The sequence below is a fragment of the Cornus florida genome, unplaced genomic scaffold (assembly GCF_030987335.1).
Source record: "Cornus florida cultivar Cherokee Brave unplaced genomic scaffold, ASM3098733v1 CherokeeBrave_3.0.0_Hap2_Chr07, whole genome shotgun sequence".
NCBI lineage: Eukaryota > Viridiplantae > Streptophyta > Magnoliopsida > Cornales > Cornaceae > Cornus > Cornus florida.
This window is the reverse complement of record NW_026775577.1, coordinates 6532235-6547133: the sequence shown is the minus strand read 5'-3', so window position 1 is coordinate 6547133 and position 14899 is coordinate 6532235. Positions and strand designations below refer to the sequence as shown.

At 34.8% G+C, this 14899-nt stretch overlaps 1 protein-coding gene across 1 annotated transcript; it reads left to right on the top strand.

The window, feature by feature from the left end:
• Window positions 1-2864: 2864 nt before the first annotated feature.
• LOC132315895 (ABC transporter B family member 19-like) lies at window positions 2865-11404 on the top strand. The gene is made up of 10 exons (XM_059814332.1): window positions 2865-3523; window positions 3642-3696; window positions 4020-4195; window positions 4569-4769; window positions 5296-5555; window positions 5650-5966; window positions 6100-6323; window positions 6536-7355; window positions 7568-7809; window positions 9919-11404. Exons 1-10 carry the CDS (start codon window positions 3278-3280, stop codon window positions 11125-11127), a joined length of 3750 nt encoding a protein of 1249 aa, XP_059670315.1. The 5' UTR covers window positions 2865-3277; the 3' UTR covers window positions 11128-11404.
• Window positions 11405-14899: the final 3495 nt, after the last annotated feature.

The window sequence follows — 14899 nt, the reverse complement described above, 5'->3', positions numbered from 1 at the left end:
AACTTATTTTTATCAATTTATTTCTTTACGGCATTTCAACAAAGTAGTAATTTTCTTATGCAATAATTATTTCTTCTTTCTTTGTTTTATTGTGTCTTCTTCTTCTTCTTCTTCTTTTTTTTTTTTTTTTGAGAAATAAAAGACAATCAGACCTTAAGTTACATAATCCTTTTTAACATGTGTCATTTTTACGCTTCGAGCGCACTCTCGTTCTCCACACTCTGTGCGTGCTCTTGTTCAAATTTTCATTACTTATGATTTAATTATGTGGCTCTCACGTTCCCGCTTTTGAATTTGCTCTCGTTCTCATTCCTGCTCCCGCTTTATGTGACTTATTAAGGCAATTAAGGCTGCTTAAGTTCCCAAAGGGGAGAGAGGAGGTCCTATAAAAATATTACTTGTATATATATTGATGTATTATTAATTATGCTTGGTTTAATGTATTAAATATCAAATAAATACAAGTGTTATTTTATTGATCTCATTATATTTACTTATATATAATTTTTAATGTATTAACTATGCTTTGTTTATTGTATTAATTATTAAATAAATACAATTGCACATGTTTTTTTTATTGAAAAGTTTTATTTTATCATAAACTTCATTTTTTCTCTCTCTCATAAATTTCACACCTTTTGACTTCTTGAAAATTCTAAATTCTCTTACATATAATACTTGTTTAATATGTATTATATTTCTTTTGCACTTTGTCATTTATTGATTCTCTTACATGCACAATTAAATCACTATCCCTCAAGCTAAAAAGGGTAAAAATTATATTTCTGAACTTTATTGCAAGTTAAGTGAAGTGAATACAATTTTAATAAAAAAAAATAGTAGTAGTACCTTAATATAGCTAAGGTGTGAAGACCTAATCGTCTCCAAATGTATCAATCAATCAAGTTGGTGTGGAGAATAATTCATTTCTCTATTTGTTTTTCCTCCTCTTAATTTTGCGGTTACAATCAAACAGTGTAATGATCTTGTTATTTTCTTTACGCCATTCTTTTCCATTTCTTTCTTTCCAACCAAACAAAACATAAGTGATATATAAGTGGGCTAGATTGGGATAGAATTTAAATAAAAGCTGGTTTGAAAATGGTTCCAATAAATGCCACCAAGTTGATAAAAATATGAACAATGATGGAGACGTTTCATATAGCCAAATGTTGCATGTAAGGATGGAGACGTTTCAAAAGGGTAATTACTCCAACAGGAAGTGGTATTTATATTTGCTGATTTTACTTTAATTTATTCCACTCAAATTGTTCTTCCGAATTTCGGACGTGTGTTGTTTGGGGCCTTTAACCGATGTTCTAAACTCACAAGTATTATTTTTCTTTCCTTTTTAATGTCTAACTTCCTAACTGCACTAACCAATTGCCAAGTAAAAAAAAAAAAAAAAAATTTGTTTGTTTCTATTTTCTATATTTTAGTTAATTATTTAAAAATGATATCAACAAAACTATTTTTTTTGGATAATTTTCAATTTTATGTTTTTCCGTTACACATATCTAACATTGTCTCAATTACATTATAATTTCTTAAACTCTAAAACAAGAGACACCATCAAGATAGTTTTATGAGTGGTAATTATGGTCTCTACTTGTCTTAGATTAGTATTCCCACTTTTTTATTTCTGATTGTCTCAAAATAAATGCCCTATTTAAAAAGTGAAAGCACTAATTTTTTTTTTTTTTTTTTTCTCTTAACGTTACCAATTTAACCTTTGAACTTATAAAAAGTACTCGTAAATCATCACATCATGTGGACTCACTGTAAACACATAAAAAGTAAATTATCACATCATATGAATCCACTGTGAACATATAGAGTAGTTAATAATTTAATTACTACTAATATAATAAAAAAATATTAAAACTCGTTCTTTAAAAAGTTAGATTCCCAAAAAAAAAAAAAAAATGCATTTAATTTGAGATATGAAGAGTAATTGTTTTCCCATCTTGTTGGGTTTTGATTGTAGGGTTGGGTTATAAATGGACAATGCCATCCTAATGAATAATCAAGTCTAATTGTCTAAGCGAATCATTTACCATCAATAAAGTAGATCAATAAAAATTGTTAAATTGTTCACTTTAAAACATTGAAGATTATAAATTGTTCACAATTAGACTTTAATATTCACTTTGATTATTAATTGATTGTAGCAATCTATGTCAAAGTTTATTATTTGTGTTTTATCCTTTTTGAGAGGTTTTTTTAGGCTTTATTTTTCTTTTTGGATGTTTCTAACCATATTTTCCAAAAAAGAAAAAAAAAAGGGACATTCATGCATATAACTATCTAACATTTTCAATACGTAATTGATTTAGAGAGAGAAAATAATACCAAACCTTCTCTTTTAACAAACAATTACTATTCTTTATTAGAAAAAAATAACTCTTCTTCAACTAGCTTTAAATACACAATAAATAATTTAAATGAATTTAAATATATATATAAGAACTAGTATTATTTTAAGTAGAATATTTAATTCATTTTTGATTCAAAAATGAAGAGAAAATTTCAAATCCAAGATTTTAGAGACGGTAATAAATGCAGAGTCATAGTCCTTTTCCTCTTCAAAATTTAAAATGGTGGAAATTCTATAAATTAATTTATAAAATTTCCTTTTTAAAAAATTGGATAAAATAGAATTTCTACAAGTTTTTGGCGGCACAGACGTCGATGGACTCTCCAGTTACTAAAAGGAAGATTCAATTTTAACCACCACCTCCTAAATCATGAAACTCTCTCTCTCTCTCTCTCTCTCTCACACACACACACACACACACACACAGACTCTCTCTCTCTCTCTCTCTCCTCACTCACACTATAAGTGAGCTCACCACGCCACACTTTCTCCTTCAACTCATTTTCTCACACCACACCTCCTTTGACTGTAGGTCGTTCTATTCACTTTCTCTCTCCTCTTTTTTGTTTTTTTTCTCTCTTTTCACGCATTCTCTCTTTCTTCTTCATGCTTTTCTCCCTCTCTTTTGCTGCAAACCAAACGAAGCTCTGAAACGATTCATTCACTCGTCTTGGACTAATAAAAATACACAACCGACTGTTTTCAGTTTTTCGAGACAGTAAAGAAAGAACAAGAAAATAAACTCTCTTTCTCTCTCTGCCCTCTCCAATGGCGTTATCTATTCGACCTCATAACTCTCTTTAATGGCGAAAATCAAATAACCGAAGATCGCCGAGTAAAACGCATATAACAGTTTTTTTTTTTTTTTTTTTTGGTTTTGTGCTATATCAGTCGGTTTCAATGGCGGAGACGACGGAGGCGAAAACAATGCCGGAGGCGGAGAAGAAGAAAGAGCAGAGTCTCCCTTTCTATCAGCTGTTCTCCTTCGCCGACAAGTACGATTTGCTTCTGATGGTCTCTGGAAGCCTAGGAGCCATAGTTCACGGCTCTTCCATGCCTGTTTTCTTCCTTCTCTTCGGCCAAATGGTGAACGGTTTCGGCCAAAATCAATTCGATTTGAAGAAAATGACGGATGAAGTCTCCAAGGTGTTCAAAATACATATACATCAAAATGCATATACATATATTATATAAAATTATATAGAAGGTTTTGTGTGCGTTTCAGTTTTCAGATCTGATTCATTTTGCCTTTTATTGATTGCAGTATGCTCTGTATTTCATCTATCTTGGATTGATTGTATGTATATCATCCTATGCAGGTTAGAGCTTCATCTTTATTTTTTATTTATTTATTTTTTATTTTTAATATTTGCTTTAAATGTTTATCTTTAATTGGGTTTAGCAACTTGCACGTGGTCCGTGGACCGACTCTCTGTCTTTTTCCACTTCACTCTGTCCATTTCTCAAGTGTTTGAATTTAATATTGATATATATTATTCGATTTCACAAATCTCTATCACTACTGTAGATGTATTGAATTCTAGGGGTGGTGGTTGTTTATTTTTTGGTAAAATTTTGTAAATATTATTTATGAGTAGGCTGATTAATATAGTTCTGCTGAAAACTTGTATGAAATGAACAGAGATTGCTTGTTGGATGTATAGTGGAGAAAGGCAAGTGAGTGCACTGAGGAAGAAGTATTTGGAGGCAGTGTTGAAACAGGACGTTGGGTTCTTTGATACAGATGCTAGAACAGGGGATATTGTTTTCAGTGTCTCAACGGACACTCTCCTTGTCCAAGATGCCATCAGTGAGAAGGTTCTCTCTCTCCTCCCTCCCTCTATATATATTGTATAGTTTGTATGTATATATGTACTTGTCTCTTTTATTTTCATTTACTTATTTCTGAACCGTAACGGATAGCATGAATCTAAAATAGAAAAATCCGCACCAAGGTTGTTGGCTTTCAATTAATGTGGCACCCAATTACATTAACAAGACAACATTAACAAAATCTGAGTTAATCCGTGCAATCCTCTGTGTTAAGTTTCTAATTAGCAAAAACACACATATTTATCGAAACACCCACGAACTTTATGTATAAATGTGAATCTTTTCAAGGAGGGTTTCATTTTTGCTACATTTCTAGCACTGCAACATGACAACTTCTATACTTCGATGGGGAATTTAGGTGGGGAACTTCATCCATTATCTCTCGACGTTTCTGGCCGGATTGGTGGTTGGTTTTGTGTCAGCATGGAGGCTAGCTCTACTCAGTGTGGCAGTAATTCCAGGAATTGCTTTTGCCGGTGGCTTGTATGCATATACTCTCACTGGTCTCACATCCAAGAGTCGTCAGTCCTATGCAAATGCTGGCGTAATTGCTGAGCAGGTAAGCTGTGAATTGGGTATTATTGATTATTTTGAAGAATTATGTTGCTTTCCTGAGTCTAGATTTTTCGTTCCTTTTCTTCATTTTGGTCCTAATGTTCTATTTCTTTTTATTGATGAATACACTGTGCCCCTCATTTTAGTTTGTCACCAAACAAACACACGTGAACTGCAAGCAGTTTTTATTATTTGATGCTTTCTGGATCAAATGATGTTCTCACTTGTGAGACAATCATAAAGGCCCTTTGCCTTTTGCTTTATTTACTTGTTTTATTTTTTAACGTATTCATTTTTAGCTTGGTACTTCCCCTTCAAATATTTTACAAGCTTACGCAACTTGATAGGCCACACCTTAGAATGACATTGGGAATCCATGAGCTTTGCAATTTTTGTAGCTTAGCTCTAGAGATTTTATTTGTTAATTAATGTGTTTTGTTCTTATTAGCATATTACTTTAAAGGTGTATGGGTTAAAGAGGTATGATTTTACTACTGGCTGGTATTCTAAAACTTCTATTGCATGCATAGGCCATTGCACAAGTTAGGACAGTTTACTCTTATGTTGGTGAAAGCAATGCCCTCAATGCCTATTCGGATGCAATCCAAAACACATTGAAGCTTGGGTATAAGGCTGGGATGGCGAAAGGCTTGGGACTGGGATGTACTTATGGTATAGCATGCATGTCATGGGCCCTTGTTTTCTGGTATGCTGGTGTATTTATCAGGAATGGACAGACGGATGGTGGGAAGGCATTCACAGCTATCTTCTCTGCCATTGTTGGGGGCATGTAAGATCTCAAGTGGAAATGTTTCCTCCAAAAATAGTTTTGAATAAGCTGTATTCTACCATATGTGATTATTAAAAAAAGACATTTTTAACAGGAGTTTGGGTCAATCATTTTCAAATCTTGGGGCATTTAGCAAAGGAAAATTAGCTGGATTCAAGTTGATGGAGATTATAAAGCAGAAGCCTACCATAACACAAGACCCCTTGGATGGGAAGTGCTTGTCTGAGGTTAACGGGAACATAGAATTCAAAGATGTAACTTTCAGCTATCCATCGCGGCCTGATGTTATTATTTTTAGGAATTTCTCAATTTTCTTCCCTGCTGGAAAGACGGTTGCTGTTGTTGGTGGTAGCGGGTCAGGGAAAAGCACTGTTGTCTCCCTGATAGAAAGGTTCTATGATCCTAATCAAGGTGATTATAAGACATATTAATAAACATCTGAGGATATGGATATTCTTATCAAAAAGAAATATTAATACTCATAAATTAAACATCTAAGGTTATGGATAAATAATTTTGCTGATATTTACTATTGGCTGAGCAGGGCAAATCTTGATTGACAATGTGGATATAAGGACGATACAACTAAAATGGTTACGTGATCAGATTGGTCTTGTGAACCAAGAGCCTGCTCTCTTTGCGACCACCATACTTGAGAACATACTATATGGAAAACCTGAAGCTTCAATGGCTGAAGTTGAAGCTGCTGCTTCTGCTGCTAATGCTCATAGTTTCATTACCTTGCTTCCTAATGGGTATAACACACAGGTTGGTATCAGGCAATTCTTTTTATGGTAGAGTGTGAAGCTGCATGTTCTCTAGTAGTTTTCTTCTTTTTACTATTGTTCTATGTCAATATATAAATAAAAAAATTCTCTTTGATCACAAACTGATTTTCCTTGCATATTTGGCGCATTTCTCTTTCATCTGTTGGGGGTTACATTGAAATTTGATTAATTATATATTTCAACCAAAACCAGGTGGGAGAGCGAGGAGTCCAACTATCTGGTGGTCAGAAACAGAGAATTGCAATTGCAAGAGCTATGTTGAAAAACCCAAAAATTCTCCTCCTTGATGAAGCAACTAGTGCCCTTGATGCAGGTTCTGAGAGCATTGTTCAGGAAGCCCTGGACCGACTCATGGTTGGAAGGACAACTGTAGTTGTTGCTCATCGCCTCTCCACCATTAAAAATGTTGATACAATTGCCGTCATACAGCAAGGGCAAGTTGTTGAGACTGGAACCCATGAAGAACTAATTGCCAAAGCTGGAGCCTTTGCTTCATTGATTCGATTTCAGGAAATGGTGAGAAACAGAGACTTCTCGAATCCTTCAACCTGCCGCTCACGCTCATCACGATTAAGTCATTCATTGTCAACAAAATCTCTAAGCCTTCGCTCTGGCAGCTTAAGGAATTTGAGCTATCAGTACAGCACTGGTGCAGATGGTCGGATTGAGATGATCTCTAATGCTGAAACCGATAGAAAGAATCGAGCACCAGATGGGTATTTCTTCCGGCTTCTCAAGCTAAATGCTCCGGAATGGCCTTACTCAATAATGGGTGCTGTAGGATCTGTTCTTTCTGGTTTTATTGGTCCAATTTTTGCAATTGTGATGGGAAATATGATTGATGTGTTCTACTACCAAAATCCTGTAAGCATGGAGAGGAAGACAAAGGAATATGTTTTCATTTACATTGGAGTAGGTCTTTACGCAGTCGTTGCATATTTGATACAGCATTACTTCTTCAGTATTATGGGAGAGAACCTCACCACAAGAGTTAGGAGGATGATGCTTTCAGGTAAAAGTCGTGTAGTTCTTTCCCTTGAATTTCTAGGATTACATCACATACTGTATGTATTGTCATTGATTATGTTAGAGTGATTTGTTATGACTAAAAGTGGCTCCTATATACAATGTATACAGTTGAAATTTTGTTTCAACCACAATTTAACCATCAATCCAAAAAAAATTAGCCATTGAAATTTGTTTATTGTGTATTTCTTTTTTCAGCAATTCTAAGGAATGAAGTTGGATGGTTTGACGAGGAGGAGCACAACTCTAGCCTTGTTGCAGCTCGCCTAGCCACAGATGCTGCCGATGTAAAATCTGCCATTGCTGAGAGGATCTCTGTTATACTGCAGAACATGACATCACTACTCACTTCATTCATAGTTGCTTTCATAGTGGAATGGAGGGTCTCTCTTCTCATCCTAGCCACCTTCCCTCTTATTGTCCTTGCCAATTTTGCTCAGGTAAGCACAATGTACACCCATTTATTTACACACTTCATCATAAAACCGTATTATTTAACAAAGAGTGATTATATAAATGATGAGAAGAGATGATATAAATTACGACAAGATTCTAACAGATAAGATATCATGACTTATTCAGAGTTTTTGGATGTATCTTTTGGAACGTATGTGTCTTAAGGCTCTCAATCATCGTGGTATTATGTTGTCAAAAATATAACTTCCTTTAATGAAATGCTCTTGTTAGGTATAAACAATGAGGTCATTTTGGGTAAATCAAAATCTTTTATATACCTTAATGCCTGTGTCAGATTTTCTCAATATTGTTTGGATCTTCGGAACCTTACTTCACTTTCTTAGTATTAAATGACTATAAAGGTAATTACAACATGATGAAATACTGGTGCACTGCACATGCTTACTCCACGTGCACCACTCTTCCACACTCTAATATGACCCAAATATATAATGTATGAAGAAACGAAAACAGATTTTATCACCATCCATTAACTTGTATGCTTTTGAGGAGTGTTCCTGTTTTTTACTCTGCTATGGACACTTTCTTTGTTATTTACCAACCCAGTCAAATCTTAGGTTGTCTGGTGCCTTTCACCGTTCATTTCATATTTAGCATGTCATCTTGTACCGACACTGCAACATACAGTGTATATCAGTTCTTGTCATGCAGTGAGAGACTGTGTGTGTGTGTGTGTGTGTGTGTGAGTTGGATATAGAAGTACATAGGCTTTGATTGCTGTATTTACTTTCTCAACTAAGGAAGATGCCCATGCCAGAGATTCCAGAGAGACTGCCCGTGATCATAATAAATATATATGAATATAGGTATATATATTTACATGCAGTTGGCGCGCAGACATATTATCTTCTTCTATGGTCAGTTGTATCATATTTGATGGGGTGTCGGTAATTTGCTAGGCATGGTGCATGGCAGAGCTGAGAGATTCTTTTATAAAGTTGTCTACCATTGGCAGGTCGCGGGAAAATACGCACCCCTTTTTGTTTGGGTCCTTTTAAGCCCAATCAACTTTAGGGCCTCTCACATTCTGGAGTGTGTTGGATAATGTAGCTCTGACACTGTCCTTGTGTATTCAGCAGTGTTCGGATTCCGGCGCATGCTAAATACACAGTTAGATAGATTGTTTGCTTAAATACGTTCATGCATAAATATCATGGTCAGATTCCACGCATGCTAAATACACAGTTAGATAGATTGCTTTTTTAAATACGTTCATGCATAAATATCATGGTCAGATTCCACGCATGCTAAATACACAGTTAGATAGATTGCTTTCTTAGATACGTTCATGCAATGCATAAATACCATGGTCATCTACATGTCCAAAACTGGAAACTCAGCATTGTCCCATCAAGTTGACTTTTGCGATTTGGCACTTGCATTCAACGCCTAGTTAATGCGGTTAACTGATTTTTCCTTGTCAATACACAAAGAACCACTGTGTTGCAGGTCGAAATCTTTATTGCAGTAAAATAGTACTTCATAAAAATGATCGTGTAGCAAGGCCCATAAAGCTGAAGAGTACTAATTTTACATATGTAGTATCATTTTCTAGGTTAAATTAAATATTAATATTTAATCAATTTAATATATGTGGAAGTGATGCCTTTGAATTAAAATGAGAGGAAAATAAATTTATTTTTTAAATAAATTTTCTACAAATTGTAATTCTAAGACAGATTTCATACTATAAGTTTACACTCAAGAAATAACCATATCTAATTAATCTTCTTATCCGAATGAAATAAAACTGGTTTCCAGTATCACAAGGCTCCTTGTTTGAGACCCTAATATCAACTATGAATTGAGGTTTCTAATTTAATAAAACTGGTTACCAGTATCACAAGGCTCCTTGTTTGAGACCCTAATATCAACTATGAATTGAGGTTTCTAATTTAATACTTGCTCAATCAATATAATTTAAAACATACATAGATTAAAAAGGACATTACAGACTTTACAGTTGGAAAACGTACATAATTCGTGGTTTTATATGGTTGTATTATATGTTCCTTGTCTGTAATTTAAACAGTTCGTGATAGTTAATTCCCTTAATTTTCTGTATTGAACAGCAACTTTCTCTTAAAGGCTTTGCCGGAGATACAGCCAAGGCTCATGCAAAGACTAGCATGATTGCAGGGGAGGGAGTGAGCAACATTCGAACTGTTGCAGCCTTCAATGCTCAAGAGAAGACCCTCTCTCTATTCTGCCACGAGCTCCGTGTGCCACAGCTCCAAAGCCTTCGTCGCAGTCAGTCTTCTGGCCTCCTCTTTGGCCTTTCTCAGCTCGCCCTATATGCCTCCGAAGCACTCATCCTCTGGTATGGTGCACACCTTGTTCGCAAAGGCGTATCGACTTTCTCAAAGGTTATTAAAGTATTTGTGGTCTTAGTCATTACAGCCAATTCGGTTGCAGAAACTGTTAGCCTTGCCCCTGAGATAATTAGGGGTGGTGAATCTGTCGGTTCGATATTTTCAGTTCTTGATCGGTCTACGAGGATAGACTCCGATGACCCAGAGGCTGAGCCAGTTGAATCAATTCGTGGCGAAATTGAACTTTCTCACATTGATTTTGCGTACCCATCACGTCCTGATGTCAATGTGTTTAAGGACCTCAACCTTAGAATACGTGCCGGCCGAAGCCAAGCGCTTGTTGGAGCCAGCGGTTCTGGGAAGAGTTCTGTAATTGCATTGATCCAACGATTCTATGACCCTACAGCTGGTAAAGTCATGATTGATGGGAAAGACATTAGGCGTTTAAACTTGAAGTCGCTTAGGCTAAAAATTGGGTTGGTGCAACAAGAGCCAGCTCTTTTCGCGACGAGCATTTTTGATAACATTGCCTATGGAAAAGACGGAGCAACAGAAGCAGAAGTCATCGAAGCAGCTCGAGCAGCAAATGTGCACACCTTCATCAGTGGGTTGCCTGATGGGTACAAAACCCCGGTTGGCGAGAGAGGGCTTCAGATGTCCGGGGGACAGAAACAAAGGATTGCAATTGCACGAGCTGTTCTCAAGGACCCATCAATACTACTGCTGGATGAGGCAACAAGTGCACTCGACGCAGAGTCCGAGTGTGTGCTACAAGAAGCACTCGAGAGGCTAATGAGGGGCCGGACCACCGTGGTCGTGGCCCACCGGTTGTCAACAATCCGGGGGGTTGACAGCATAGGAGTGGTACAAGATGGACGGATAGTAGAGCAGGGCAGCCACTCCGACCTACTCAGCCGGCCTGATGGGGCTTACTCTAGACTCTTGCAGTTACAACAGCATCACATATGAGTTTTTTTGTTTTAGTTTATGTAACATGACATCTGTTGTGGTTTTATGTATGTGTTCATTAACCTTTGCTTTAGGGTTTCCTTTTTGAATGAAGATAGTTGTAGATATAGGGATGTGAAGACTATGTCTAAGAACTAGTGATCCATTCCCAATGGAGATGCATATTTTATATTCTCAATGTGTGTGGTGCTGTAAATTTCTATAGTACTTCAAAAGCAAGCCCTTAAAGAACTGTCTTTCCAGCTCTTAAGGGGACTCTTTATTTATTTATTTATTATTTATTTATTTATTATTATTATATTTTTAAAAGAAATCTAGTACTTTTTACTATTTTGTGCATTGTACTCTTCTGTGTAACAAAGCCCTTAGAGAACTTCCTTTCCAGCTCTCAAGGGACCTTTTTTATTTTTATTTTTTTGCATGTGTTTGTTAAGAACTCTAAGTACTTTTTGATTCTTTTTACTATTTTGTGCATTGTACTCTACTGTGTAACAAAATTATTGAGTATCCAAGGCCACACCACACCAATAAATTGATGATGTAACACAATTAAATCAACAGTAAAATGTTTTGTATTTTTGATATAATAGAGTTGCAGTGTTTTGAAGTGAGGACAGTTTTGTATCTATGTATATGCATGTAAAAAAGAGTTCAAAATATTTCCCACAACTGTATCACCACCACCACATGCAATAGTGAAAAATGTTGTTTGTGTGTCTGCACTCTGCATATATACAGCAATTATTATTATTATTATTTTTTTCCGTAAAGGTATATACTTGTATTTTGCAAGGTTACTTCACTTTGACTTGATTGTCATGCGGATTCAAAACAGAAAACAATCTCCTTATATACAAATGTAGCATAATGTATTTCTGGCTATCTTGAGATTACCTTACTCAAATTTACTCCAATATGACTCGAAGGTCATTACAGATTCAAAACAGAAAACAAAATAGTATTGTCTCGACATGAACCGAACTACTAAAAAGTTAATTATTACCTTGACTAAAAAGAAAGCAATTATGTGACATTGAGCTGTCAAAAAGGGGCAAAGTTGGGCTTGACCTCTTTTGCAATTCATTGATGTGTTTGTCAGTGAGATATTTAAAAAAAAAAAAAAAAAATGGCAATAGAAAAATGAAAAAGGAGGAGTGGGATGGAAATTGGATTCCTGAGAGAAAGGCATGGAGAAGGTGAAATGAGGAGGACATGGAGTTGGGAAATGGCAGAGAGTATCAAATCAGTGCTGCATTATATATATATATATATATATGCACTGGCACTGCCACTGCACTGCAAAATTGTGACACAGGTAGTAGTGCCATGTTAAATATCTAGTGTTATGCCAGAAAAATGTTAAATATCTAGTGTATTGGCATCAGAAAGGAGTCCAATCAAAGTTCCATAATTCATTGCAACTCTCAGATCATGTCTGTGCATAGATTTGAATCTCTGTCACCTTGATATTTGTTGGTAATTTGGTATACTATTTTTTATTTATTTATTATTATTATTGTAACTTTGTAAGCATCATATTCTAAATTAATTTTCAATCATTTCATAATAATTTTGGTTGACATTTTTTTAGGCATTTTATAACTGATTTTACCTTATACCCCACGCTTATTGTGCTCCAGCATTCGCGTTTATGAGGAGAGGTATCTTCCCAGGAACCCAATCATGACAGTATCTTGCCTGAAATTCAGAAATAATAATCATAATAATAATTTCATTGTAATGTTACAAACAAGGGTCGCGTTCCTGTACATTTTGAAAAATTCAAAACATTCAATTTTTGAGCAAATAATGACCTGAATACTGAAAAAATTAAAATGTCCCTCTATAATAATTAAATATGAAATGACTAGAGCGTCTCTCTCTTTTATTTTATTTTTCTTCTTCTTATTCATAAGGGTATTATTGGAAGATAAAAGGGTATTTTTGAAATTTTATATTTTGAAAATGTCATGTGAAATGGACATGACCCAATTTGTAACCAAACAGTGACCTCAAACCATTCTTTGATAATTTTTTCAAACTTAAGACACTTATATACCAAAAAAAAATCTTAGAGAGTGATATTTTCCAAAAATTTAAATATTATTCTCACTTTGCCATACAAAAAAATAAAAAAGGGAAAAAGGGGGGTGAATTTTACAAAACCTAACAGCACTAGACCAAATATTTTTTCTAAGCTAATCTATGCTTGACGTTAAGTATGCTACAATTTTTTTTTAGTAAATGTATTTTATAAAAGAGGAAAAAGAAAAAAGGGATGTATTTTACAAAACCTAAAACTGACATGTTTTTCTCCAAAGCTATATATATGTATTTATAATGTATAAAATGTGTGTATACATAAATTTAGATTCATGCATTTAAAAAAAAAAAACGAAGAAGAAGAAGAAATATGAGTCATAATGCAAATTAAAGATAGCAATTGATGTTTCAACAGGAGATTTGTTGAATTGACTTACAAAATGAGGTCCATATAATCATATAACTAATTGATCCAAATAGATTTGATTTAATCAATTTCATGATTTTAACATGGACACCAATCCTTTTCACTCTTCTCTAACATTCAATGCAACTGATGAGAAGCTTTGAAGCCACTCAAATCTGTTTTATACATGTTTTCAAAGGCAGCTCACTGCAATTAATTTTATTTTTAGCATGAATAATGTTCACCTAAAATACTACAGATTTTGATGGGATTTTATTTTGAAACGACCAAAAATTAATTTACCATTTTCTCTAGCTATATGAATATGTATTGTGAGATTTCCGTAGTTTTGTATATCAACTTTCAAACTCGAACCACTCCTCTCCTCTTTAAGGATGAAAAAATGATAACTTTGAACTACGTGCCTTTTGATTCTTCATATAAAAATAAGGTTTTGTACATCTGATTATTTCCGAATCCTGCAATAACATTGTGCACGAACATGTGAGCCTTAACATGTTCTTTTACATAAAATGTAAGGGTACACATGGTTCGTTGTATTGTATCGGTTGGTTTGTAATCTTTTTTCAAGGGTTCGACATCGTTACATAACTCTATGAATAAATCGGTTCGATTGATTTATACCGATATTTATCCGAATTCGTTACAATACAATAGTGAACGGTACCGCCACTGTAAACCAAAGAGGCTTACCATGTTCACATTAGAGGTAGATGGATGACAGTTGACAGATGGGGACAATAGGCTTAACAAGTCACATGGTTAAAAACCAAAAAAAAATGGCTGGCAGTACCAAACGATGTGGCTAATTGGCCTTTAGTGCTGTTCAAAGACAGTGAGCCTCTAATCTCTACATCTTCTGTTAGATTCTGGGAGAGGATGTTGTCCTCTCTTCTACCAGTCTCACTCGCCTGTTAATTTCTGCCAATCTGGTGTGTCATGATTGTATATATCTATATCTATATCTATATCTATATCTATATTTATTAAAATTGTGATAGTGATGAGTCTTCATTTAATTAGTGATTGTACTGTTGGTGATGATGAGTGAATAGGAGAGAAGGACTGAACCTCTCCTGCTAGCTGAAACTGAAAGCTCCAGCCCACCATTCATTCGGGCCTCTACTACTCTTTCATAAATCTTCTGTTTCAATTCCAAGGCAGTAATTCCACCATTTTAATCCCTTTTTCTTCAATTTTTTTAGACATATAAGTACCATTACTTTTTCAAATATCAAATACATATGTGACATCCTACATCGCGTGTGGGAAAAAGTTCTTTGATATTTATATTTGTGGACA

Bases quoted from the DNA above. Each gene is read 5' to 3' on its own strand.
- LOC132315895 (XM_059814332.1), top strand. From the start codon at position 3,278: ATGGCGGAGACGACGGAGGCGAAAACAATGCCGGAGGCGGAGAAGAAG. The intron at 5,967-6,099 runs GTGATTATAAGA...TTGGCTGAGCAG, and splicing joins GTTCTATGATCCTAATCAAG to GGCAAATCTTGATTGACAAT. The intron at 7,356-7,567 runs GTAAAAGTCGTG...TTCTTTTTTCAG, and splicing joins TAGGAGGATGATGCTTTCAG to CAATTCTAAGGAATGAAGTT.